A 27,192-nucleotide genomic window follows, 5' to 3' on the forward strand; every position below is an offset into this window, starting at 1 on the left:
CTGACCCTGATAAGGAAGAGCAAAAGTTAAAGTAACTCTTAAGACTCTGTAAATGGCCTCAACCCCTGAACGTGCTTAATAAAAAAGTCAAAGATGAGCATTCCAACTAATTTTCATGGATTGAGGGTCAGTGTTGAAAGAGGAGAGAAGATTGGAAATAAAACCCATTGCACCCCATCAGGTGATGATAACGCCAATCAAATAACTGCAGCCACTGACCAAGAAGGAGGGTGTCTAGTTGAGGTCACAGGGTACAACACAAGCTCTATTCCTCCACTGGTTCGTCAGAGTGACTCTCCAGACAAAATTGTAATCTGGGGATCGGAGCAGCAATGTATGGAGCCTGAGCTCAGAGAATTTGAAATCCACACATTCTTAGGAAACCAAAGTCAGGAGGAGCATAACGAAGAGGAAGATGATGGAGAAAGCATGAGAGATGGTAAGGATGAGGGTCCCATGTCCATATCCTCAAGTTCAACGGCCAGCTCTGCTTCAACCGGTGTCAGACGAAACTACGACCACAACAGGGAAGAGAGCAGAATACAGAGGAGCAAAGAGAAACGCATCGCCTGTCACAGTACTGAAGAGCTGGATACATATGTGACAGGCTCAGTAGAGAAAAGAGACACCAGGACAGGCAGTGATAGACGGACAGGGGGTCTGAAGGAATCCAAGTCTGAGACAAATGTGTTTGTTTCCAGTCTGTCAGCTGTTGCTCTTGGTGGAAGTCTGTCTAGTGCTCTGGATTCCAGCGGTGGCGCATGTCTTATTTCCCTTTCCAACCCCAAGACAAACCTTTTTCCCAACACCAACTGTACTACCTCAGCCCAGACCAGCAGAAGGGCAGCTTCCCTAGACACCAATCAGAACTCTGCACCATTTCGTCCTCAAGAGAGATATGACTGTCATCAATACTATGGCCAGGAACAGAGACTGGAGGAAAGGAGTCATCATAGAAATGGAAGGTCCTCTGATGGAGCACTTGGCCAAAGGAGAAGGACTGGATTTGAGGAGAGGGTGCTGCCACCTCGGCGCCAACAGCTTGTCAGACCCCTCTGCCAGACAGAGATGATAAGAGAGAAGACCTTGCCAGATCCTAAAACTCAGCAAACTGGGACAGTGCTACATTCCTCCAACAATGCATCACCAGAGTCACACAGCAGCAGGTCAAGCAGAAAGTTCACAAAATCTGCTTTACGGGAACCGTCAGACTTCTCCCACCTTTACAACATGAGTGCTGTCTCCCAGCTAAGGCAGCCTAACCAGGCATCCCATAGGGAGGTTCCACCCATGGAGAAACAGACAACTACAACTGGACAACATCTATCTGGTTCCTCTAACACACCCACTCTGGAAAACAAACCTCAGGCTCAGCTCACTTATCGTAGGAACTGCTCCAGTCCCAACAGGACTGGAGTTGAATCCAGGTCATCTACCCCTCCTCAATCCCCTCTCAGGACACCACAGGGCTCACCACGCAGGCAGCCCTCTATGTACCTCATTTCCAGGAATGTCTCTGGAGCTTCTAGGCACATCCCATCAGGATGCAACCCAGCTGTACCAACGTCAGCTCAGGGTTATGGCAACAGTTGTTTGAGAGCTCCAGTGAAAACAAACATAAGCACAAGTGGAATCCCAAAAGCGCCTCTTAACATCCAGCAGAGCTCCTCTAACTCTAACCCCAAAGAGAACTCTCCATCACCTAAACTTAAACCTAAAGGAATCCGCCCCAAGATCATAACGTCTGTTCGAAAGAATCCTCAGTTTAAAGTCCAGGCTGCTGACGGACCTTATCAGGTCTCATCTCTGCCATCCAGACTCTCGACTTACACTCACAGCCAGACATCAGCGGCCTTTAAGGATCCGTCTAAAGACCCGCGCAGAAACCCTGACGCTGAAACCCGAGGAACCCCTGTACTTAGTGCCTCCAACCCACTCTACGATAAATATCGCCAAGAGATGCAGGTGAACAGTTTCCCACCAGGGCTGCAAAACAGGAGCATCAGGACTCCTGGAAACACAAACACTGTTCCCCCAGCACATGCACACAGCCACAATGCATCCCCGAAACTGAGCGGAAGGGTGGAGAACTACTATGGGACATCATCTGAGGTGAGTTAGATATATATGATCTACTCTATATCTTTGCACTGAGATTGATCTTTTATACAGTCATGTGGAATAAATTTAAATATTTAAGAATAATTTAGACTGGTGTTTTCAAGCCTTTTTTGTTGTTAATTTTATAATGATTTTTTAATAGCTAATAAAAACACATTTAAGATTAGAGTATTACATCAGCCCAATAAAAAAATTACTTTTTTAATACAGAAATGTGAAGTTAATGAAAAGGATGTTTAATAGCAGCTAATACATTTTTAATCAACATGTCTTTTTTTATTAGCTTTTTTATGTGTCTGGTCATTTTTAATGTTCTTATCAGCTTGTCTTGAGTACTGGTGAGCCAAAGGCAGTTTTCCCCCGGCAGACAATAAAGATTTTTTTTTATTATTCTTTTCTATACTCTCTTGTCATCAAATAATAAAAAAAAATGTCATGTGCCATGATTGGCATATTTGGCATAGTTTATTTACTGCGCATGTATTATTCTAGCTCATGCTAACATAGTTGATGATAGATCCTCTGTATCTTTTTCAAAGTCCAAGCGCTGATCGTTATCGCCTTAACATTAATATTTTTTATTAATTTCTATTAAATAGCCTTATCTGGCACTAACATCGAAGAGATATAACTCTCAGTGCAATGTGTGTGTGAAAGGTTTGACCCTGTCAATTCATTTCCAAACATAAGAAGGGAAAACAAGCAGCTTTTTTCTCACTTGGTTTTTATAAACAAGCCAGTCATTTTGGATTTCCACATCTAGATTTGTGGAAAATCTGTAACATTCATATTTAGCTTTAAGACATCAGAGTCTCCTCTTGAACAGCTTACATATGTGAAGCTTTGAGTTAAAACGGAATGCAAAAACAAACTGCAATGGATAACTTTATTCTTTTTCTCTGTTTTTTTTTCTTTTTCTATTGGCCTAAATTTAATTTTCCATGGGAATTGCTGGTTTTACAGGAAATAAGGACAGATCTTTCAACTGCTATGCAGATGTTTGTTTCTTTTATTCATAATGATGTGGCAGTGCATTACAATACGTGCTGCAGAAGTCAGGAAATGTCATGAATTTGTCATGTTTTAGGCCTTTCAATAAATTTAGTGATTCTGATTTTTAGGTGGGACGATCCAACAGTTTGAAAGGCGTCTCCTCTGAAGATGCCTTGCAGGGCAGGACAGTTACACAGGCCGGGGGAAGTGGAAGTCTCATCCGTTCTGGCAGAGGCCTCCGTTTGGGTCTTGGAGCCGTCACCAGGACAAATGCGGGTTCCGTCAAGACCCGTGGACCCACCGGTCAAGGACAGAGGTCAGCGTCGGTCTTCAGCCAGCCAATCCAAACTGTTAGCCCAGCGATCAGCCAGAAAAGCCAAGATAGCACAGGTAGGATGTTCTACACGTTCACTTCTGGAACGCCAACTGAAAATGACTTCACCAGCCCAAATTTTGACTAAGTAGAGTACAGCCTGGTCTTCCTGCTGCCATGCAACAGCTAGCAGTTGTGGGACCTGTGCATCCCTCAGCCTGGCTTGAGATGAAGGCGGTTCATTAAAATGCATTCTCTCTGAGATTAATTTTGGCAGTCCTGATTGGATGGCTGTAGGAGGGGACGCATTCTGCACCAGAAGGCAGCAATCTACAAACTGAAATATAAAAATAATAAATAAATAATAAGCCACTTGCATCTTCTCCTCAGCGAATTTCTAATTTCAGTGATACAGATAGCGCCTCTGACTGCTGAAATCAGATTTTTGCTTCAGCTCATCTGTCAATGAAATATTGAAGTATTGCATTTTCTCATTCTTCTGGAAGGATCCTTCATTCTTTGCTTACATGCTGTATTTCATTTGCTTTTTCCCTTAAAGTGATAACTTAGACATGAAGTGGAAAAAACCCTCTAATATCAAATCGATCAGCATAGTTTTATGGTTTATTTTATCATACTCTGTACTAATGCATATCTAAGGCATATCAGTCTGCATCCACTGTTTGTTCACTGGAATGTTTCTTAGCTTATGCACACTAGATTAAATGTTGACACAGAACATTTGTCTGTTTTGAGTACAGTGCGTTGCAACAGGATTAATACTCTTTGGACATTTTGTCATAATTCAGCCACGGATTTAAATCGTTTCACTGGGATTTGATGCTACACACCCATTTAAAGATTGCATGGTTGTAAAGTGGAAGAAAAATGACAAATGATCGTACTGCCAGTTGAAATCTGAAATGTGTGACATGCATTTACATCCAGCTCCCCTGAATCAATGCTTTTTTTTAGAATTGATTTTTACTGCTGTTATTACTTTGTGGTGTGACACCATCATCTTTGAACATCTGCAGATTGAATCATTTTAGTCATTCTGATGTTTGAAAATAACTCAATCTAAGTCAGATGGGAACGAAGGGAAGAATCCAAATACATATAATTCAGATTTTGTATCTATGAAAAATTTTAAAAAGCAGGTATCATTTTCCACCTAGTTCCCTTCATCCATCCATTCTCTATACCCGGGTTCGTTTCCTTTTATTCTTATGCACTAATTTCAATTATGACTTTTTCAGTATTTTGTAAATGAAAATGTCTGACACCTACTAATTATAGCAATTATATAGTTTGTGACACAGCTGTGTCACATGATTCCAGTGCATAGCTTAAAGTCTGTATTGTTATGATAATGAGGAAAGTCCACTTATACGGTAAGACAGTGAAATGCACTGAACCATTACTGCAAGTGGATTCCCTCACTCGTGCTTCTCCATGCTTCCTTTCAGTAGCGCTGCTGGGACTACACTGCAAACAAGTATTACATTTAATAACATGCAGCTTAAAGCCTGGAGGTGGAAATCTATACACACTGTCGCCTCTCACTTTGGACTGTGATTAAAATCATTAGTGCTTATGCCAGCTGCATGTCCTATTGATTTTTCCTGGCCTTATTTACATAATTTATCCAAAGTGAGAATGGCCTTGTTTCACTCAAAGACCGTAGCACACTTTGGCTTTATTCAAAAGATTCATGATATATTCTGCATTTTTAAGTTTGAATTGAATTGTAGAAGGAATTCTCTGAAATAGAACACAAATTCAAAATTAAAAAGTAAGCAAAGTAAGCTATTTAAATCCCAGTCTCTCAGATGTGTTGAATAGGATAAGGAGTGGGGGTGGGAATGCCAGGATTCAGATTAACACATTTATCCTTAATGATCCTGACATTCTCACTCAAGAGGAAGGAGCTCCAAACTCATAAGTAGACCTCATGGCACACAGATATTAGTGGTAGAGGAAATATGTGATAAGCATGAGTTGGATCTCTAATGATGCTGGAGGGGGTGGACTTTTCCACTTTGTTCCCATTCCACTTTTTCCTCTCCCTAACATCAGGCATCTGTTTCTCCCTGTGAAACATGTTTTTTCTTCTGATGTAGTAGTTATCCTCTGGGCTCCGCTGAAGCACACAGCTGTGCCAAATGGAAAGGAAAGGAGGGTCGCGTACCTTATCTCTGCAGCCAGCAGGGGATAACGCTTTTCTTCTGTGCAGGATCTTGACCTTGTTTTTGCAGACTATGGAAGCCAAAATGGGGTTTTTATCCAAAGTCTTGAGATTTGACCACTGAATTCTATGTGTCTCTGTACGAAGCCTAAATTGTTAATGTCTGCACATACTGACTTTTAATTTCCTGTGAGAAACAATAGAATCTATACAGATTCAATTTTGACAATAACTTCTGTTCACATCACAGTTATGCTTTACTTTGTGTTGGTTTAATACATGAAATTCCAATTAAAATGCTTTTTCAAAGCATTGTATCAGGACAAAAAAAAACTTTCCCCTGTGCTATTTTGTCAGTGTTGAATTGAATGCCATAATTGCATTAGAAAATATTTTGGCCATTAGTCCAATCTGTTAGCACAGGCAGAGCCAAACAGCTATTTGCAGTTTAATTTACACAGTTATTATGTTTGCTTGCTGGAACAACCAGAGTCACCACAAAGTAAACCTCATGCTCCCTACTGAGAGAGCTTTAACAACTCATGATGAGTGATCCAGCACGGGTGTACCTTGTTTTCTGAATAAAATGAAAAAACTGCCATATTTATTGACATTTTGCCTCTTGAAATATGCAGTCTTTCTAAAGACTGACAAAACAATTCAACGTCAAATTGCCTGTTTCATCACTAGATGACCAGGTTTTCAGCCATCAAGCTCCTGCGGCTCCTCCTGCCTCCACAGCAGCGTCCCAGCCCCCATCCACAGCCTCCAAATCTCTGCTTCCCAAAGTCAGTCAGTCTGGGTTGCGGGCTCCAGGTTTCTCCTCCAACCGTCTCCCGGCAGGCCGCCTGGCAGCCTTTGGTTTCGTCAGGAGTTCCAGCGTCTCCTCAGCGTCCTCGGCCCACTCCGCTGACAGCGTGCAGAGTGATCCCTACAGAACAACACACCGTGAGTTCCCTCTGAACAAAAATAATGACGCTTTTTTTTTTTTTTTTTTTTTTTTTTACAAAGTGTGACATTTGCATTTGTGAAACTAGCTTAAAATTATTTTTTCAATGAACATTTTAATCAAAACATTTGCTCTATTTTAATCAAATTTTTTGTTGCTTCAATTTACAACACTTTGTAGAAAATCATTTTATCTTCACCTCATTTTAGACCAATACGAAGTAACACATAGTTCTAAAGTGGCATAAAATCCAAATCTTAAATGTGTGGCATGAATCTATATCCCGTCACTCTAAATCGATACTTTTTACCACCTTTCATTACAAATCTTTTGGTAACACATATCTCCCAGACTTGTTCAAATTGACAGTCTTCTTTGTAGTCTATAACTCATTTGTAAACTCCTTACAAATAACTTATGTTGAGTCAAATTATATAAATAACATCTGTGAATGTTCATAATCTATAAACATGCAGTATGTTTTATGTTCTACAGCCACTATCAAGTTTTCAGAAACTCCCACATCATGATTCTGACACCATCATGTTTAAAAAATTATTCATAAAAAAATAATTATAATAATAACTAATTTAAGCCAATGAAAGCCACATTCCAGAATATTGTCACTAACGTCTTGCTTCGGTCTTGAGTTGTGGTGGGTCATATGATCTTAGATGGGTTAAAGTATTACACAGACTGTTTCAAAAGAAAACAACAGCAGTAATTTAAAGATTACCGTAATTCAGAAAGCTCCAAACTGGGTCTGTGCCACATATTCTGTGAGCAATTAGAATGATAAGATCAAACTCGCTGCTGGATGAACCGTGTAAATTTTCTCAATTTGCATTCATGGTGTGAAGCTCTGAGTTTTCCAGTTGTGATTTCAGGGCTGCTGGGTTACTTGGCTGAATTTTGAGGTAGCAGCATGTCTATTTAATGTGACCTACATAAGAAGGCTCGCTCCTCTTCTCCCAGTTACAGTTGACGTAAGCGCCACACACATCAGGCCCCCTGTTATGTCATCCCCCCTTCCCTCACTTCCTCCCTTTGAAGCATATCGTTTTCATGATTTTTTTTCTCTAATTTGTGAAAAAAAAAAAACAGAAAAAAAGAGTTCATCATCTTACGCATAGACTTAAATCAGCATGGTGATCTCCTTCAGAAGAAGTAAGAGTTTCTTTCCTACAAGAAAGCTTCTTTGTTGAGCGAGCAAAGAGGTTGAGATAGAGACAAAAACACAATCATTTCAAAAATAATGAACGTGATACACACAGATGTGTGTGCTAAAGGGAATGCTTAATATTTGTTTAGATTTTCCCCTTCAGTTTTAGTTGGTTTTGATCTGAGTTTCTCATTGCAGCGTTGCACTTTAAAGCTGCACTCCTTTAACCATTTCTCTTTCTCTTCACATGGGCATCTGCACTATTTGCTTAATTTGGGAGACAGACTCAATTTTTCTTTGACACTGTCTGGAAGGAAGTCTTCATGTTTGGTTGGTTACTTCAGCATTTAGACAACAGTATTATTTATTATTGCATGTGTAAACTTTTGAACATAAGAATATATATTCAGAAGGTCTCAAAAGCAGCATCTGCACCAGTCTCTCTAATTTGCAATGAACTACAGAAGCTTGGGAGGAGATAAAAGAAGATCAAGGATGACAGTCGTGAGAGGTAAAAAAAAAAAAACTGGGGGCCTTTGATGAGAATGTGGGTGGGTTTGCTTTAGATTTTGATTGTGTGTGTTTTACGTGACCTTTGTTTGTGAGGTGTTTGAACTCCTTTCTCTGTTTATGTTTAAAGTGAAGCCAGACTCATTCTTTCAATCCTTCTGTGTAACATAAATGGGCGTCTTGTGTCTTTTTCATGTTTTTATACTGGGAACAGTTTTATGATCATAGTAGCTTCTATGTTTTTTGGACCTGGATTCAACAGTTTTACACATTGTTGCTGAGAGTTTGATCGCTGAAACCTAAAGCAGCATTCAACTATTGTTGATTTTGAACACTTGAGGAAAATGGCATGAATTTACAGTTGAACCATTATGTGTTTCAGATTTCTAGCTCTGTTAATTTGATCGCATAACTGTGTATTTAAATACCAGTATCTCTCAACATTTCCAAACACTTTTCATATCATATATCTTTACATCTTTTTCCTCCAAAGAATGTAGGCTTGTTATACATCGGGTATTTTTCCTCCACGTCACTATACCTCAACTTGAATAAAAGCACATCCATGCTTACAGCTGAGGTTTTACACACTCTTCATTCATGGATATCATGGGAGTTGGTGAAGCTATACACTTCCCATTTGTGCAGTAAGAGTAAAGCCTGTGCTTGGTTGCTCCTTTTCCCCATTGATTCCCAAGCTAAACGTGCAAATGTAGATCCCTGGAGGATACAGACCAAATAAATCAGCAAAATGACGAGGGGATTTTTAGCTCTTCAGTAAAAGAGGTCAGAAAAGTAAAAGACTTGAGCATCAGACTGCTCTAAACAGTGGATGAGGATGTGCATTGTCCAGATTAATTAGAGTCTATACAAAATAATAAAAATCAGATGAAAAATTATTTGTATCCATGAGTACAACATCTTGCTAAGTGTTACGTGAAAACGTTAAGGTGTTTTATTGGAATTTATGACAGATAAACATAGCATGGCATATAATTGTGAAACAGAAGGATCATATTAAATCGTTATGAAATCTTTACAAATGAACTCCTGAAAAGTGTGGAGTTCATTTGTACTCAGGCCCCCCGAGTCAATATTTTGTAGAAACATATATTGCCGAAGTTATAGCTGCAAGTCTCTTGGTGCAATCTTTCTATTACCACTGCACATCTTAAGATTTAAATCTTTGGATATTTTTCTTGTATGTGGAACATCAGTTGCAAAGTTTTGCCTTTCCCAATTGTTTGTTCTGATCTGTAGCTCTGGATGTAGGTTTCAGGTTTGTATCCAAGTGGAAGGTGAGCATGTGCCCCAGCCTCAAGCGCCCTCCATCTGTTTTTGATCCAGAACTGATCTATATTTAGCTCCATTCATCTCCCCCTTTATTGTGGCCAGCATCTACTGAAGAAAAGCTCTTTAATATTGATGGGATGGTGTGCTGTGGGTGATGTAAGTGTTTTACCACATGTCGTATTTTTGCACTTTGGCCGAAAACATCCATTTTGGTGTAATCTTCACCTTTATCCATGTAATCACCTTCCTAAAAGAATGGCCTGTGTCTTTTTTGGCTAACATGATTTTAGTAAAAATAAATAAATAAATATCTCTTTCCAAAAGATGTTTTAGGCAAAAACAAAACAGGACTTTTGGCAAAACGTGATTTAATCCATTGTGTTAGGAAGGTCACAATATGTTTATTGCTCACATGGGTTGTTAAGTGCTTTTTTTTTTTTTTTTTAACCAGTTTTCACTTTAATATAAAAGTTATAACTGGGACATCACCAATTAAAAGCTGTCCTGTTAACAGATTCTCGTATCAGATCTTTGGATTGTTATATTGTTTTCCTTCCACTTTGAAGCTTACTTTGCATTTTTCATTCAAAATACCACCAAAATATATGGAGGTTTGTTCTGTAATCTGACAAAGTATAAAAATGTCAAGAGATACGAACACATTGGCAAGGCAATGTGACAATACGTTTGGAAATAGTTTTCACACACAAACTAATGTAAGCAAGGTCATATTGATCCAAAGCTTCAGCGATGGCCTTAATTGATTCTTATCAACTGTTTGCATATAAGAGGCTTGTAAGTAAGAGCGGAGCAGTCGAGCATCTTGGGAGCTTTAGGTTTCTCTGTATAAAATCAATACACTATTAACAAAATCCCAGCATTAGTGTTGTCACTCTGGCCTCCTCAGTTGTTGCATGGTTGTCGTCGTTGTTGGTGTATTAGAGAAGGAGCATCACGGTTCAGGTTATCCACTCCGGCCAACATACAGAGCTGAGATGTGAATGCAGCAGAAGGAGGCTGATGAAGCCTGGGTCTGAAAACTCAAATCCTAAAATAGAGTGCTATCACTCTTATCTGTACTTTAAAAAAAAAGAAAAGAAAAGAAAAGAAAAGAATTATCTAATAACGCAAGAAATCAAAATGAATCTAGGGAGCAGAAGGAAGAAGGTGAAGAGTGATGTGGCTATAAACACTAATCCAATGAGTCAAAATGAGCAGCAAGCATAGAGAATGGGAAAGTGGGATGAAGGGGGGAAACGAGCGGAAAGAGAAGCATCAGTGTAGATGGAGGAGAGGATGTCAAACCCCAGATGCCACACAAGGCTTAGATCTGGTCTGAGATTCATGCCAGCTCACTGCGAACAGATGGTTTCTGTGGTGCATGCACACACACACAAGCATGCATGCACACATGCACACAAGTTCTCACCCAGAGAGCAGCAAATTAGATGGGCCAATTAGATATGGATGCTATTCTGTGGATAAGGAGAATAAAACTAACATGGCTGAAGCTTCTTAAAGCATCAGAGCGGTGACAGGGAAGATGGTCTCATCGAGCCTGTTCATTAACTGACAGCTTCATAGTGCATTTCATCCAGCTCAGTGTTAACTTGACTTCATGACTGAATCGGACATTTCACGCTGGAAGAAAACTGCTGGATCGATAGCAGCTAAACTTTAGTGTTTCCTGCATTATGTGCTATGGGTAAACATGAAGTGTTTAAAGTGTGCTGTGTTTTTTTTTTTCTTCTTCTTCATTTGACTCAGTTTAAAGTGCTACTTTTTCTAAGATAAAATGCAGGTTTTATTGCTCTGCCTTGAGCTTTAGTGACGGCGCTTTTTCCCCTTCATTTACTACAGTTCTACTTACTCTTTGTGAGTGAAAGTGTGCGACAAAGTCTGTAAACAGCAGGCACAAATGTATACCACCTACTGAACGGCAGTGGAAAATTGACCTAATCTATACTGAGTGAGGAAAGAGCGAGCGCCATACCAACACAAATGCACCCTGGATGTGCTCAGCTCTTTTGTATGAGATTGTTGCCTCAATGAAATGATTGTTGTGTGTCAGGCTGGTAGTAAACCAAAACTAGAAAAGTAAATATTCCATGTTGCTGTCTGTAAATCACGACTCAGAGGTGTGTAGATGAACATTTCAGCGGGCTTGAATCTGCCTCTTGCCGGTTTTTGAATCCAGTGCAGCTAACAGATGGTCATCTCCATAGGTCCTTCTCTGCCCTGTCTATATGTTACAGGACCTTTGTGTGCTGTTCAAGTGTTCTCTAATTTACATTTTAAAATGCTACAACACCTGACTTTAATTATATAATTACTATATACTATAATTAAAATCAGTTATTTATTATCGTTACTAAATGATGTTTTTTCTGCTGACAATTACAGTAATTTTGCCATACAACTGCTTTATTTCTCAGAACAGGTTCAGGTGAAAAGTTTCTGCACTTAAAGTCACAGCTCCTTAAATAAAATCAGTTTGTATAAAAGCTCAAAATAGCACAACTGATTTAAAAACCCCACATGAAGGTGGAAAATCCATCTTGTAGAAACCTGTGAGAAGGTGTGTGAAGTGCTTTTACATGCGTTTGAATGTGTAAATTATGTATAACAACAAAGTCAGAAGGAAAAGGCTGAAATCCTTTTGAAATATTGTAATTACGTCATGTAGTGACAGATGAAACACATGTATGATCTACCACGTGTCTCACATGTTGGATTAATACCAAGCAGCGTCTAAAAATCATGAGATAACCCTGCAACATATTTTACATGCAGAAATTATATAATATGCAATCCATGGAAAATCTTCCATATATTATTCCACATGTGTTCGACATGTGAGACTAAGATCATCTAGTACCATTAGAAACAGATGCAGGGAAACTTTCCACGTGAGAAAGGTTGTTTTTTTTCTACACCGTGAAAAATGTTTTTTTTTACTTGTCAGACAGACTTTTTTTTTTCTTGAGATCATAATATGTACTTAGTGTGTGCATAGACTGTAAGCAGAGTGGAGATCTGGAAGATCTTCCAGGCAGATCAGTAGCTTAAATAGGATATTCTGAATTACGGTGGAAGAGTGACAGGCATTTCCTACATGAGCCTCATAAGACGAGAGGAAGCAGCAGTTGACAGGCAGAACAAACATCAGTGGATGGATTTACTCTTCATACTTAATTACACCCACTAAACTGACTGTAGTGTGCATCTGTCAGAGGGAACATGTAGCTTAATTAAAAGATAACTGATGAGGTATGATTTAAATATATTTCCAAAGATTATCAGATGGTAAATCCTGTATTTAAAGGCAATGAAAACTTTGTCGGTTCCTGAAAACTTACAAATATTGATGTTTTTTTTTTCATTTACGTTGCACAACAAAGCTGATATTCTGTAATTCTACTCACTTAATATTGATGTGAAACTGGTATTTTGATTTAAACTATTTGAGAATATCAAAGACACTTGTTGAGATTATTTCACTTAAGAGCATCAGACATGATTTATGTTCCCTAGTAAAAATAAACTAAATCAATATGCACGAACCAAAGTGTACATCAACTTCACCGGTTAGTTTTGTGCTTGAAATGTTTATTTACTTCCAGGGGAAGAATGCATTGATGCCTGGGATTTTTTTTTTCTTTGGCAAGTCAGCAGTGCCAGCTGTGCAGCTTTATTCCCTGTCAACACTTAATGTGTTTGTGTGAGCACCTGGAGAGGGCAGCTCTCTGTAAATTCAGCTGAGATGGAGTGGATCAGTTCCTTTAGGACAGCATTTGAGTTTCTTTTGCTGATGGGGAAGGCTCCAACTAAGCTGAGTTCATCAAAAATAAATGAGATTTTAAGTCCAACGAAAAGTCTTTAGAGCCATTTCGTATCACTTGAAATAATCAGAACTGTATCACATCAGGCAAACTGTGAGGCTGTATGTGGGATCGGATAGCTTTATCTATTCATCTACTTTGACTAAAAACAAACATACAAAAAAATCAGCATTAGCTTAGTTTTTGCTGGAATGTGCAATAAATTTCTCCTAGAAAATGGCCTCCTGCTGAGGTGTAAAAAAAATGCTCCCTACCTCATCCCCAGCTGTTTCCTCATTTTCATGATCCCCGTTAAATATGCATAAGATTTTTCATGCACTCTCAGAAAAGGCCTGGGTCTTCATTCTGTTTCACTGTCATTCATTCATTTCTTCTCATTGCTCTTTTGCCCGTTTACTTACTTGATCAGCTTCCCCCTTATTTAAACATCTTCCTTCCTCTTCTTGTCATTTGTCGTACAGTGTAGTTTGTCAATCACTATGTTTTATCATAAATAATTTATTTTATCCAAGGCATCAGTCATATAAAGGCATTGCTCTGCTATTTCTATGTTTACAAGACCTTTGAGAGCATCAGTCAACCATCTTTTGATCAAATATTTACTTTATTACATATTAATATTTCTGAATTCCTAGGTGACGGAATAGCAACTAGTGCAGGTTGTACCAATGACCCTCTGAAATAGGCATCAGTTAAGCCAGAGTCATCTGTAGCTATTTTAGAGCAAGACTTTGGTTTAGTGCACCAACCAGATTATGGGCGCTAACCCATAATATTAATGAGGACAAAAATTGAAAGCTTTGTTAACCTATTTTTAAAATAATAACTGCATGATAGAAAGTGCAGTTATTTAGTGAAGTTAACTCAAAGGGGACTTATTCTGCCCAATACTATGATGTTCATAAGCATTTTTGACTAAACAACTGTCACCAGAGTAAGCTTTATAATGGTGATCATTATATTGCTTGAACAAATCTCACTTTTCGCCACATAATTCATTTTTTGGCTAAAATTTATTTGCTATGGTTAAACATGCAGGAGGATTGTTTTGAGAAAGTGTTGATTAATACATTTAACTCGGTTCAATTCAGTTTATTAAGAGCATATGGCACCAATTCACAGTACACCATCTTAAGCCACAATAAAAATTTCAAGTCAATGATACCGACGTATCTAGAGTCAAGCAGTGAAGTGACGCATGGACAGACGGCTCTGTTGGGAGATCCTCTTTCACTCTTTAGATTTCGAAAGGTAGCACAGTGAAGCTATAGCGTTAAAACAATGATGAATTTCTTAATTATTAGTTTGGAATTATCTCTTACTTTGTAAATGTTTCTGTACAGGTTTTTGTCTCTGTTGATGGGAAGATTGAAACAATGTTCTCTTGCGTAACTGCTCTGAAAACATGAGGCGCCCTGCAGTGAGCTATTCTAATCCCAGAAACCTGAGGGGGTTTTGGCACAACATGAGACGAACCTTCAGTCTTCTGGTGGCACAGAGAGAAGCAAGTTGTTGGTACTTGACTAAATCATAATCTTAAAGCTTCTTTGTGGCAGCCTTAAATTAAACGAGTCATTGTTTGGCTCGCTCTGCTGTGCTGTTATCGATCAATTTTGTGGAGATGAGCTTGGGAGACGATGTATCATAGCTGGTTTAAGGTACATAGTTGACAAGATAGCCGTGCTAAAGACTGGAACAAGCAATCTTCAGTATTATGTGTGAGTCGAGGTGAGTTGGCGTGTCTCAATTTGTGTGAAAGAAAGTGTGTGTGTGTGCATCCGAATAACAAATGCTGTGATCCAGGTTAGAAAAGGAAGATTGAGGGCAGCAGCAAGAACCTCAAGTAACAAACCATTTCTCAGTCCAGTGAGTCCAAATTTAGACGTAACACCAGGGTCGCACAGCCATGCGAGGAAAAGGATTGTATTCATGAAAGGTTGGGATAGATGGGTTTTGAGAAACGACTCATTTGAGATTAAACATTTGATTGAAAATCACACCTCAGAGAAGTAAAGTCATATTTGACGTGTTCCAGGTCTGAGTGTGAGCGAGGAGCCTCCGCTCCACAGAGTGACAACGAGCCCCCCGTCAACAGATCAACAGAGGGGTCCGCCATGTCGCAGCAGCAGCCTCCAGCCCCCCTCCACCCCGGTGTTGCCACGACGCTACCTGCCACCTCAGCCAAGAAGCTCACCTGGAGGTCAGTAGGAGATCATAAAGAAAAAAACAACTAGTCTTCCCAAATAGTTGTTAATTAAAGGCTCAGATGAGCTTTTATATTATTTTTATTTTATTTTTAAGTGTTGTTGTAGTAACATGAGCAGCTTTATCCCTAAAAGAGTCAGAAACTGCCATGTAACCTCACTGTTTAGATGGCAAGGCTTTATTATTATTATTATTATTATTATTATTATTATTATTTTGGTTTTCTGCTGAAATATTAAACAGCTACAAACAACCTTCTATGAGCTAGTTTAGCTTTTCAAGCTGAAATAAAAATGTGAGATTCATGCGGGATCACACCTGACTTTGTTAGCAGCAGTAACACCAGCAGCAGACAAGGCTGTGATGCTTTTCACACACAACGGGATTTTCACTGGTAGAGTCAACACCAGATGCCTTATGGAATAAAATATGAAATGTATTGTATATAGGATATTATTGAACAATGAACACGAATGTATGTATGTTTCATGTGATCTTGTTTGAGTCACGTGAGTTCGCATTAACTCTACTTTTCTGCTTCGTTATGTTACTTATTACATTTGTAGTGGTGATGTTTTTTTGTTTTGTTTTGTTTTTTCTTGGAGATCTTAAATATTCACCAGTCTATTGCAGTGCCTCGCAAAGCTATTCAAACCCTTTGGAAGTTTTCTTTTCTTTTTTTTTTCAATATATATATATCCAGAAATTTGGGGTGAGATGAGTAGTTATGTGATATAGATGAACACTAAGTAATGCGTAACTGTAAAGTTGAAGGAAAAATACAAATGCTCTGGGAAAATCTTGTCAAGTGACACCATAAAAGCAGAGCATGCATATGTTTTTAGCTGTCCTGAGTTATTACAGTGGTATACGTCGAAAGCCTGGAATCTTCTTTTATGACCTTTATTTATTCATGAATTTATTTATTATTCTCTGTCTTAGTCTTTTCCATTTTCTTTTCATTTTAAGAAATGTGTCACGTCAATAAGTTGCATCAAATTCACCAGTACACAAGAAAAAACCGTTTGAGTGTTTAGCTGGTATGCAGCTGCCACCAAAGGCTTTTGTCTTCATTGATTTGGGACACAAAGAGCCTTTTGGAAACCACAAAATCTCAGGCCTGTAGAGTGAAAGCATGACGGATGCTGTAATCCAGCCAGACCCGCACACGTCTGTTGCTTGTTTTTCCATAACTCTGCAGTATTACCCTACGAACTTAATTCTTATGTTAGAATTTTAACAAATATTTCAATTCAAAAATAATCAGCTTCAGTTCAAACTTAGTTTTCAATAAGGCTTGTCATATACTTGCACACATGAGGACATTTCAAAATGTCTGCTAAATTTTAGCTTTGATTGCGTTTGACTAGATCCGTACGGCAAAGTTCTGGTCCTAAAGATTGTATCTGTTGCTACCATAAAATATTGATTTAATTTGAGTATGTTTCAGCACAGTGTTATGTGGATCTACAGCAGATCTTTGATCCCACTCCTTTGAAATAAAATGTATGACAGCTACATTGACAACACTACTCTATAGCGCTGTACTATCATAACGTCAGATGGCTCTGCTCCCATAAAGAGAATTGTAAGTCTTTTGCTCACTTGGGACACTGATGTTTTTTAATACAAACTCAAACTATTACAGTAATATGAATTGATCTGTGATATGTACACCAAACTTATTAGGCAATTTGAGAGCAACATTTGAATGGCAGCTGAAGAGCATGCGGAGTTGAACACACATACAGTGAACCCATAAATGATCTCTCCAGAGGCCCGGAGTATCTCTCCAGGATTTGCTCAGGATCAGAGGCTTCTCTCCCATAACAGGTCTAATTAGTTTCTTTTCAAAGCTTCTCTTTTCCCTCTCCTCTCTGCCTCATGACAGACTCTCTACAAACCTCTTGAAACTTCCTTTCTTCTCACTTTCCTCCCGTTACCGTTTTAGCTTCTCGCAGTTTCATCCGTAGCACTCCAGTGCAACACATCTAACATCACTCTGTAAAACCTGCTGCTCGCTTTACACCTCACACACCTCCAACTGTGTATAGGTGCAATGTAGCATACAAGCAAATGTGCAAGCACAAAACAGAAATAAAAGGTCTTAGAAATCTCTATTTGGAACCTATTTTGGTCTAGAAAGTGCGGAATGTTACAAGGAGCATGAAGGTGATGTGTATGTAGACCTTTGAATGCCCTGTTTATGTTTGACAGATGGTACTGAAATATATTTATAGCACACAGCATGGGGGATAGCAGGAGGTGAAAGGGAAGAGTTGAAAAAGATTGAAAAAGTGAGGAGCAAGTTTGATGGTTGTGACATGTGCACACATACATATATACTATCCAGCTAAACATGCTTTCACATAATAAAATTTGTATTTGCCAGATGCTTCCTCTTGTGGTTTTGAAAATTTTGCATGATTTTCTAAGGATGAAACCACCCACTGATTTATCAAACTTTGATGTGTTTTGACAGTTGGCAGAAAGGAGTTTCAGAGGAGTTCAGAGGTCACACGTTCCCTTCCTTCTTCGCCAAAAAGGTTGGCAGTGGTTCCCCCGAAACTGCAGTCCCCAGGTAAGTTCTTCAGTTGAGTCCTCATTGAGGCCTGCTGTGTATATCCATCACATTCTCATTTCAGGACTGCATGAAAAAAAGCAACAATGTATAAACTCACTCCTATCGACTGTTTATTGTAATAAGCAATTTGTTTTGGACTTTGGGAGTAAAAACTTGCAGATGGCGCCCAGAAGAGCCTGTAAAACTGAAAAATAAGAACCTTCTCTGCTATCACTCATGATTTCTATCACTGAAAGATTCAGAATAGGAGGAAGAACTATTCTGGAGCCGGCATTTGACTTGTGAAATGAGACGGTTCAACATAGGTTGTAAAAACTACTTTGAAAATACTGTACAGGTGTATCTCAATAAACTAAAATTTCATGAAAATATAAGCGTGAAAACATAAACAAAGCTGATGCATCACTGTATGAAATCAGTCTATATAACAATATTTTAATAGAATTACTGAAGTAATTTAGGGTCTTGATGATATTTTAATTTAGTCAGACATCCTGGCAACAATATTGTTACCGCTACCTTTACAGTAAATATACATGCAAATACCAGACCTTCGTCTGGTTCTTTATATAAAGATTTTCTTAATACATTGTTAGTTTGATCCTCATGTTTCCATTTCAAAACTACATCTCAGCTCCATGTGGTTCTGTATTCCTTTACTCCGGCTCAGCCTTGTGAAATATTTTAAGCTATGAAATTTACCCAAATCTAATTGCAGCTTGGATGGTATGTGGTTATTCCAAGTATGGCGTTCTGAGCTGAGCACACAGCTCCCATCTATGATTTGATTTAGTCCATAAAAAGCAGAGCTTTTCCTTCTTCCAGATCTGCAGTGGTGGAAAAAAATAAATAAAAAAATTTGTCATGGGATTGCAGCAAACATCCAAATGTCTCCTTATAAAAAAAAAAAAAAGTCTCCCCAGGCTTAGTTTTTTTTCTTCCGTTTAATATTTCCACTGCAGTGTTACTGTTCCTTACTTTCCTCCTTGCACCTCACCTAATTTTACCTAGAATTTCCTTCTGCCCAATGAAATTTGCATGTATTGACATTATTCAGTGATATTCCCAGGCGTCTGCAAAACTCCTGGTTGTGATAAATAAATTTATAATTACATACCTTTGAATATTTTAACAACACCCCAACCAAAAAAAAAAAAAAAAAAAAAAATCTAATCTCTGCTGTCAGCAAGATCTTTCCTCAGGTTTTCATCATTGTTGCTCGTGTTAATATTCCAAATCCGTTCTCCCTGCTCCCATCTGCATCACACTCATTTAGTATTCAGTATCCTCTCTGTAACCTTTCAGATGGAAACTACAGATGTCTGCAGGTATGTGTGCACATGTGTGCTTGTCAGGAAAAGTAGGGTGGAAATAATTTAGAGAGGCAAAGCACAACAGGGAATAATCATGTAGATAAATCCTCCAAGGTCTGCTAAAATGTATGGTTTTTGAGAAGCAAAGCCTTTTTCTCAACCTTATTCACTTCCTCTTTCAGGGAAAAAAATTTAACTTTTCTTATCAGCTTTCTTTCTCACTCATCTAAATGGGCTTTAGAAATGTATCATTATTATGGTCATTCCGCACCTCATCCCCACCCCCTCCTACTCAATAATGCCTTGCAACTCTTTTCTCTCTTTTATCTCACTGCTCTTTCTCTTATTTTATCCCCCGTCCCACCCCACCTTCCTCCAACCAATTCTTTCCCATTACCTGGGACCCTGCACCCCAATCTCTGCCTCACGTTGTCATGGAAACTGCTCCCTCTTGCTTCAGTAGGTCCGAATGATCTGGCTCAGGCTGGGGATGCAGAGGTGCAGACATTTGGGGGATAGTTCTTGTATAGGTTTATAGGAGGGATTAAAAAAAATACAATAACTGTTTTAAAACATTGGCATTGCAAAACTAAAAGATGTTGTGCACCTTTGTTCGCAACCATTGACAAGGTGGAACACACACAGGTTAATGGACTTGTCTGTGTGTCAGCTGCAACATAATGGTTGTCTCCTTCCTGGAAAAAAATGACGAAGTGAGCATGTTTGCCCAGCTTTCAATTACTCTCATCATTAGTGGATGAAGCTTTACTTAGATTGATAGTTAACAAGTAAACACTCACACAAGTTATTATAAAACCTTAGATGTTCACAGTCACACTCTCTGTGGATTAATTCTGGTACGGAGCAGATATTAGCCCCATTTGTCATGAAATTAGAGGCGGGGACATCAGATTAGGGACAACCACAAAGCTTCCTTTGCAGAAAAGATTTCATTAAGTTCCAATCATTTATCTCATGAAGCCGATCATTAGCAGCCGGTCAGGTCAGATCTCTCCTAATTTAACAGCTGTCAGTTTCATTGGTACAGAGAATTAAAAATTAGATCATGAAGATATATCCTGTGTGTAACAAAAGTTTCCACACCCTCTCAACTTTTTCACATTTTGTGGAATTACAGTCGTAAATTTTAGGTTGACCAACAGTGAATAACTGTAAAATAAAGGGGAAAAAAAAAAATCATACGTGGTTTTCATATTTTACGAATCAAAATCTAGAAAGTGTGGTGTGTATTTATAGTCTGTGGTCAGTGGAACCACCTTTTGCTGCAATTACAGAAGAATGCCTTTTGTATAACTGGAAATTGATGTTGTTGCTGATTGTTCTTCACAAAAAAGCACAAGTTTAGTCATATTGAATAAAGTCTTTCTAAAATAATCAATTCTGAAGTCTTGCCACAGATTCTTGATTTTGATCTGGAGTACATGCAGACTTCATACACTTTGAACTCATTTCTATCCTGGGCTGCATGTTGAGTCTCCTCCCAAGATAGTCGCACTCTATTGTTTATTAAGTAACTTCTAACTTAATTTAGGGACTGAAAACACATCCAAAACACATTTTATTTTAAATTATTAAGATAAGGAAAGCTTTATATCACATATCCCCCCCTTGTGAAACACATAATTACCTCTGAACTGCATTGTTGCTGAAATGTGTTACACAAAATAAACTTGACTTCGACCCATTTATAGCCTTTGCTTGCTTTTCTTTGCTCTACAGTCCAGCCTGGGCAGCGACCTGCAGCGGCGGTGCGGGGTTCCACTCCTTCAGGGTCACCTCGGCGTGTGGCTCCCCTGAGGCCGCAGCAGGAACACCAGGAGAACCTGCAGAAAGAGAAAGAAGAGGCTCTGCAGAAAGAGCAAGAAAGGCAAGCAGATGAGAAGGAAAAGATGGAACAAATGGAGGAGGTCAGTAATGAGAGAGTCAGCCTAACTACTTAACGTTTGCTTTCTTCTATTGCATTCTATCTACACTTTGGGTTTTTTTATGTTCTTTTTTGTCGCTCAGGTTCATAAACTACAGAGGTACTGCAACCGTCAGGAGAGGCAGCTAAAGGCTCTGAGGGACGAGCTGCAGAGAACTTCTCTAGGTCTTGATGCCTTTATCATCACCACTCAGCATTATTGCCTCAAGGTAGCCAAAATGAAATGATATAATGAAAGAACGACCTTGTGCCTCCGTGTTCCGCAACAGTGGCCCTATTCCCAATTAACTAAGACTTGGCATGTCATAAAGCAGCCAAATAATCCTCAGTGGAGGGTAGAAATGGTGATCAGTGTTCTGATTCTTATCTTTGCCTCTGATTTCCTGGGACACAACTTTTGATTACCAGCAGAATTCATCTTTTTCCCCTCCATATACTTTCCACATGATGTTTCCTCCTTCCATTTTTCTCCGATCCTCGATTGTAGCAAACGCATGTGCAATGCGTGAGCAAACTGTGAACATGAATAAGGACGGATGGATAATTTCCCACCATGAGGTGACATTCAGGATGATGAGCTAGAGTGACTGTGTGAAGACGGGCTCTACGTTAGTGTGTCCGAACTGGTTTCACCCTGCCTGATGATGTGTTTAAGGCTCTGAGACAGGAAAGCAGTGATCCTGTCTGTGTCTGTCTGACTCCTTCATAGTCATTGTCTGAGCGCCGCATTCGATCAGCACGCAGCACAGAAATGCAAAAGACAGGTGTGGGGCAGCAGAGATGGTTTGAGCACCCCCTGCTGATGGAAACGGCAGCGAGCGACTGTTGTAAATGATATATGCATCATTTAAACTGAAGTGTTTTTGCTGTGCTGCTCATGCAGGTCACGTACGCTCCCTCTTGCAGGGCAAATGCACCCTTCCAAAAAACAAAATTAATTGAAGGCGACATTGAACCCTGTAAGAACAAGGATGAATGGACTTGCAGTGTGCTAGTCAGGAAGAAAATAGCATTTATCAGTAGAGCGGAAGCAAAATGATACGTGGTTTTCAAATTTTTCATAGACAAAAATGTAAAAAAAATCTGTTGTGCATATGTACTCAGTCAGACTGGATGGAAGGTGTGTGTGAATACTAATTTTTAAATTCACAGATTTGCACTTTGATTGGTCTCATTTTACCAAATGAGTATGAGTGATCTAATCTATTTTGTTGTAGCTCTTGCTGTGCTCTGAGTGATGTTGACCCCTCTCTCCCTTAGTCTGTTGCAGCCTCTGAAAGGTCTTCTTCCAGGATTTAGCTCCACACACTTCTCATCAACTCTCAACATTTTCTATGTCCCAGCTTTAAAAAAAAATGCCTTATTCAAATTGGGTGAATAATCAATTCTTGGTTTGTGGCTGTGTCGTTCACCCTGAGGACTTTACAGAACTGCTGTATTCATACTCAGATTAAATTATAAACAAGCATACTTATTCTAAACTCATTTTATGTCTTAATTCATAAGAATTTTTGGGAAAATGTGTATCCGATTTTTCTGTTTATTTTGCCTTATGTTGATCTTTGACAAAATATTCAAGTCGCATCAATACTTGCTTAATGTTTGCAACTTAGTCTCAGTGTTTGCTTATGAAATCAACATGTCAGCTCATTGTGACCTGCTGTATGCTCTTACAAATTCTTGTTACTGCTACAAACAATACAAACTTTTTACTGATAATTATTTTTAGATTTTTCACAACGTCAAAAATATGGAGTTGTGTTTTTTTTTTATATAATTTGCAGAACAAAACTGCTGAGGAAGGTCAAAGTGAATTGTCCCTGGAGTTGAAGAAAGCTAGAGAGGAAATGAGTAAGTGAGAATACATATGACTGAATATTGATGTAGACATTTTCTCTTGCATTATTGTGTAATTCCCAAGAGTGTATTTGTCAATTACTTTCACAGATATTAAACAGTAATTCACTTAATTATTAGAAATGCAATATTTTTTATTACTATTATTTTTGACTGTTTCTTTCCCTGAGCATTTAAAATACATCTTTGGCTCTCATCAATTTATCTCAGACTCAGTGACTGAATATTTACTGAGAGTAACACTATTAAAATTACTCTGAGTCGTGATTAGTATATAAGCCAAAAAATATATATTTATTTATTTATCTTTCTACAGGTATTATCAGAATTCTTAAGTTTATTTATTTTTTTTCTCCATGAATTTCTGTTAGGCCTGAGCATGTTTTAGCTACTCAAAATCGAAGCTTCTCTGTAAACGTTGAACATTTTCATTCCCTTTTTTAATCTGCTTGACGCGCAGCCTCCCACTCGGCGCGCTGGGAGAGACTCCAGCAGGACAAAACAGCGCTGGAGGTGGCGTTTGAGCGCGAGCTGCAGGAGCTCCAGGTGCAGCAGGAGGCAGAGCTGGCTGCGGTGGAAGAAGGCCTCAGGAAGTGTCACGCCGCTGAGGTGGAGCACCTGAAGGCGGAGCATCGGTTGGAGATGGAGGAGTTGACGACTCAGCAGCAGGAGCAGGTGACAGAGAGGAATCAGGGGATGGGATCCAGTCTTTCATGTCCAATGCGAATTGTCACATTTCTTGTATTTGCATGTATATTTATATATGTTTGTGGATGCGTTAGATGGAGGAGGTGACAGTTAACCACCAGGCAGCTATGCAGGAGCTCAGAGACATGCATAATATCACCATGGCAACACTGCATGAGGAGCATGCTCGTACCATGAGAGGTATGTTTTTTTTAGATATGAAATAAAAAAACAAAATTGTGATGCATAAACTGCTAAAACTGACTTCTCATTTTGTTGTGTTGCTGTGTTTTGTGCAGACTTGAGAAAAGCTCATGAGCAACAGAAGCTCCTCCTAGAAGAAGATTTTGAGAAACTCAGGCTGTCTTTACAGGTATTATATCTGCAGAAGACAGTACTTTATGGAGTCCTTGTACCTGCTCGGCAGTGTGGATGTACGATGTTCAGTTTCTGCTGTGTGTCTTTGATTAGGATCAAGTAGATATGCTCACATTTCAAAACCAGAGTCTAAAGGACAAGGCCAAACGCTTCGAGGAAGCTTTGAGAAGGAGTACGGATGAACAAATCATTGTGAGTATAAGTCTAAGTTTTCCTAAACAGAACCATCTGCCTCACTCCTCAAGGATGTCTCTAAAATGAGTCCAATCCACTTTGGCTTCTTTATAAATACTTCAAAGATAAATAACAATGACACGGTGCTTTTGAAAATTAAATCTTTTCAACTTTTTTCATGTTAAAGCCACAAAACTGTATTTTATGGCTTTAACATCAGTGTTTGAACTCTTATGTCCACTGAAATTAATAGATGTTGTTTGTTGCAGATGCTAAAATTGCTTAAATAGTAGATTGTTTATTTTAATTTAGCAAACCCAACTTATTATTGGTAGTATAAATCAAGTAAAGCTTAATAATTCACTTTGTTTTGATTTATCACTTATAATGCACTTTAGAACCTGTGACTGTATCATGACATTTGAAAAAATATATATATATCGAAGGGTTTTGAATATTTTAGCAAAGCCTTTTCTTAATATTATTATGAATATCATTATTGTTTTCAATAGGATGCTTTAGCTCCATACCAGCACATCGAGAAAGATCTGAAGAGTTTGAAAGAGGTTGTTGAGATGAAAAATCAGCAGATTCACCAGCAGGAGAAGAAGATTTCAGACTTGGAGAAAGTGGTAGGCTCAAATAGGCCTTCTAAAGGCACAGTCTATCAACCTTTGCACGCCAATGACGGATGCAGAGCTTTCTGGATTCCGATGATGTTGAGTGTTTGGTTAATTAAAGGTTGCACCTCTGTTGCATTCTGAATTTGAGCAGGCTCAAAAGAACGTGTTTCTCGAAGAGAAGATCCAGGTTCTGCAGCAGCAGAATGAAGATATGAAGGCTCGTATCGAGATGAACCTTGCTACGTCCAGGTAAGACACATCCGGAAAGCATTGTGAATCACATTTACAGATAACTGAATTAAATTGAGTCTGTTATTTGAAGTGCTATCTAAACTATTCTTGTGAAACCTTGAAGGTTGCGGTGAGTAGAATAAGCTTGACTTCTGATCCAGGCTCAGTATGGCTCACTAACACTGGTGTTGAAATAGGCTGACTTTCAGCATTCATGTTTAGATTAAATTGGTATAAGAAAGCACTAAAAGTCCAACTTCCAATATAATTTTCTGGGCTTAAACGTTGGAGCCATGACGAACCACGTGGCAATATAAAAGACATCCATGACCGTCCGCTCGTTTTAAGGGGTTGGTTTTTGTGCTTGTTGGTTTCATTGGGTTAGCTCTAACATTACATTGCATTTCCTGTTTCATGCAGTCATTTATCCTTCCCCATACAGGCACCTGACAGAGGAGAACGCCAACCTGCACGAGTCTGTGGAGAAGGAGAGCACCGAGAAGAAGCGCCTGAGCCGCAACAACGAGGAGCTGCTGTGGCTTCTCCAGACCAGCCCCCTCATGTCCCCGGCCTCGTCCCCGCTCCACCGCTCCTCCTTCTCCACCTCCCCCGTTCCCTTCTCCCCGCTGTTCTCCTCCTCGCCCTTGGCAGGGTGCGACTCGCCCACCCACTGTCACGGCTGTCCCAGGCAGGCCCAGTACTGCTCCCCGTCGCACAGAGCTGCCGTCAATCAAAACCTCTCTCCCGGACCGGCCACGCCCACTCACAGGGCGGCTTTCAATCACAACTACTCCTCCGGCCCGAACACGCCCACTCACAGGGCGTCGTCAGGTTGCTGTAACTCAAACACCTCTTTACAGAATTAAAAGCAGCTTTCAAAGCTCACACATTCCCCGTTTTTTCTTCAGCACTCCAAATCTTTGCTTTGTAGGCATGTATGGTGTTACAAAAGGAAAGTAACTAGAACCAGTTACCAGAATACTGTACAGACACTGTGAACCACTCTGATGGTGGTGTTCGAGATGCAGAGATTCTTTAAGTTGGATATACAAACACGAAAAAATGCTGGCTGCAACTGAATTTTCCAGTCAGAGCTCCTGACTGTTCCGTGTGTGTTCATGTCTTTTTAATTGCACACTGTAAATATTGTTAAATATTAGAACAGGTGTTGTTGATAGATAAACCTCCCCTGCATGTGTCCTGCATAGTGCAAATGTAGAAATGGAAATTACGCATTCAGTTCACCAGAATATGATACTTTGGTGTGGCAAAAACGCATTCACGTGCCCACACACACACACACGCGGACACACAGGCATCCTCAGTAAAATAAGCTCTTCTCCATCAGAATAAGATGTGGAAGGAGAGTCAGTCCTCTCCTTTCATCTGGACTAAACAAAGCGCCTTAAACTTGGTCCTACCACCTCACCAGCAGAGAGTGACCAACGTTTTATTTATAAAGGACTTCGGTTCAAGAATTGGTTTGTAAATCGAAGCAAATTGCCTCCTCGAGTTCTATTTGAGTGTTTCTAATTAGCTCAGTGCTGATAGTTTAACCTCCGCGGAGCCATGTTACCTGCAAAATACTTTTGTATTTTTTACAGCCTTGCCAGGTCTTCCTTTACAAGACAAGCTCCTCTTTACTTCAGGTCCCTCAGGTCAACTTGCAAAATGGGTGTTTGCTGTTTTCTACGTACCTCAGTGGGAATGTGCAGTCTGTTGTGTCTCAACAACAGCAATCAGAACACAACATAACAGTTAACGGAGCGCTCAGAGCTAAGGGAAACCTCGCACAGGATTTATTGTTTTAACTGTTGTCTATTA

At 39.3% G+C, this 27,192-nt stretch overlaps 1 protein-coding gene across 1 annotated transcript; it reads left to right on the top strand.

Moving 5' to 3' along the window:
* The first annotated feature begins 93 nt into the window (after nucleotides 1-93).
* Nucleotides 94-26,234, top strand: mtus2a (microtubule associated tumor suppressor candidate 2a). The gene is made up of 15 exons (XM_014973656.2): nucleotides 94-2,112; nucleotides 3,243-3,504; nucleotides 6,306-6,563; nucleotides 15,407-15,571; nucleotides 18,059-18,157; nucleotides 21,214-21,401; nucleotides 21,502-21,627; nucleotides 23,203-23,269; nucleotides 23,736-23,950; nucleotides 24,058-24,163; nucleotides 24,262-24,335; nucleotides 24,434-24,532; nucleotides 25,027-25,146; nucleotides 25,286-25,386; nucleotides 25,811-26,234. Exons 1-15 carry the CDS (start codon nucleotides 94-96, stop codon nucleotides 26,232-26,234), a joined length of 4,323 nt encoding a protein of 1,440 aa, XP_014829142.2.
* The last annotated feature ends 958 nt before the right edge of the window (nucleotides 26,235-27,192 follow it).

Source organism: Poecilia mexicana, unplaced genomic scaffold, assembly GCF_051168715.1.
Source record: "Poecilia mexicana isolate PSO_F unplaced genomic scaffold, ASM5116871v1 scaffold_14, whole genome shotgun sequence".
Taxonomy (NCBI): Eukaryota; Metazoa; Chordata; class Actinopteri; order Cyprinodontiformes; family Poeciliidae; genus Poecilia; species Poecilia mexicana.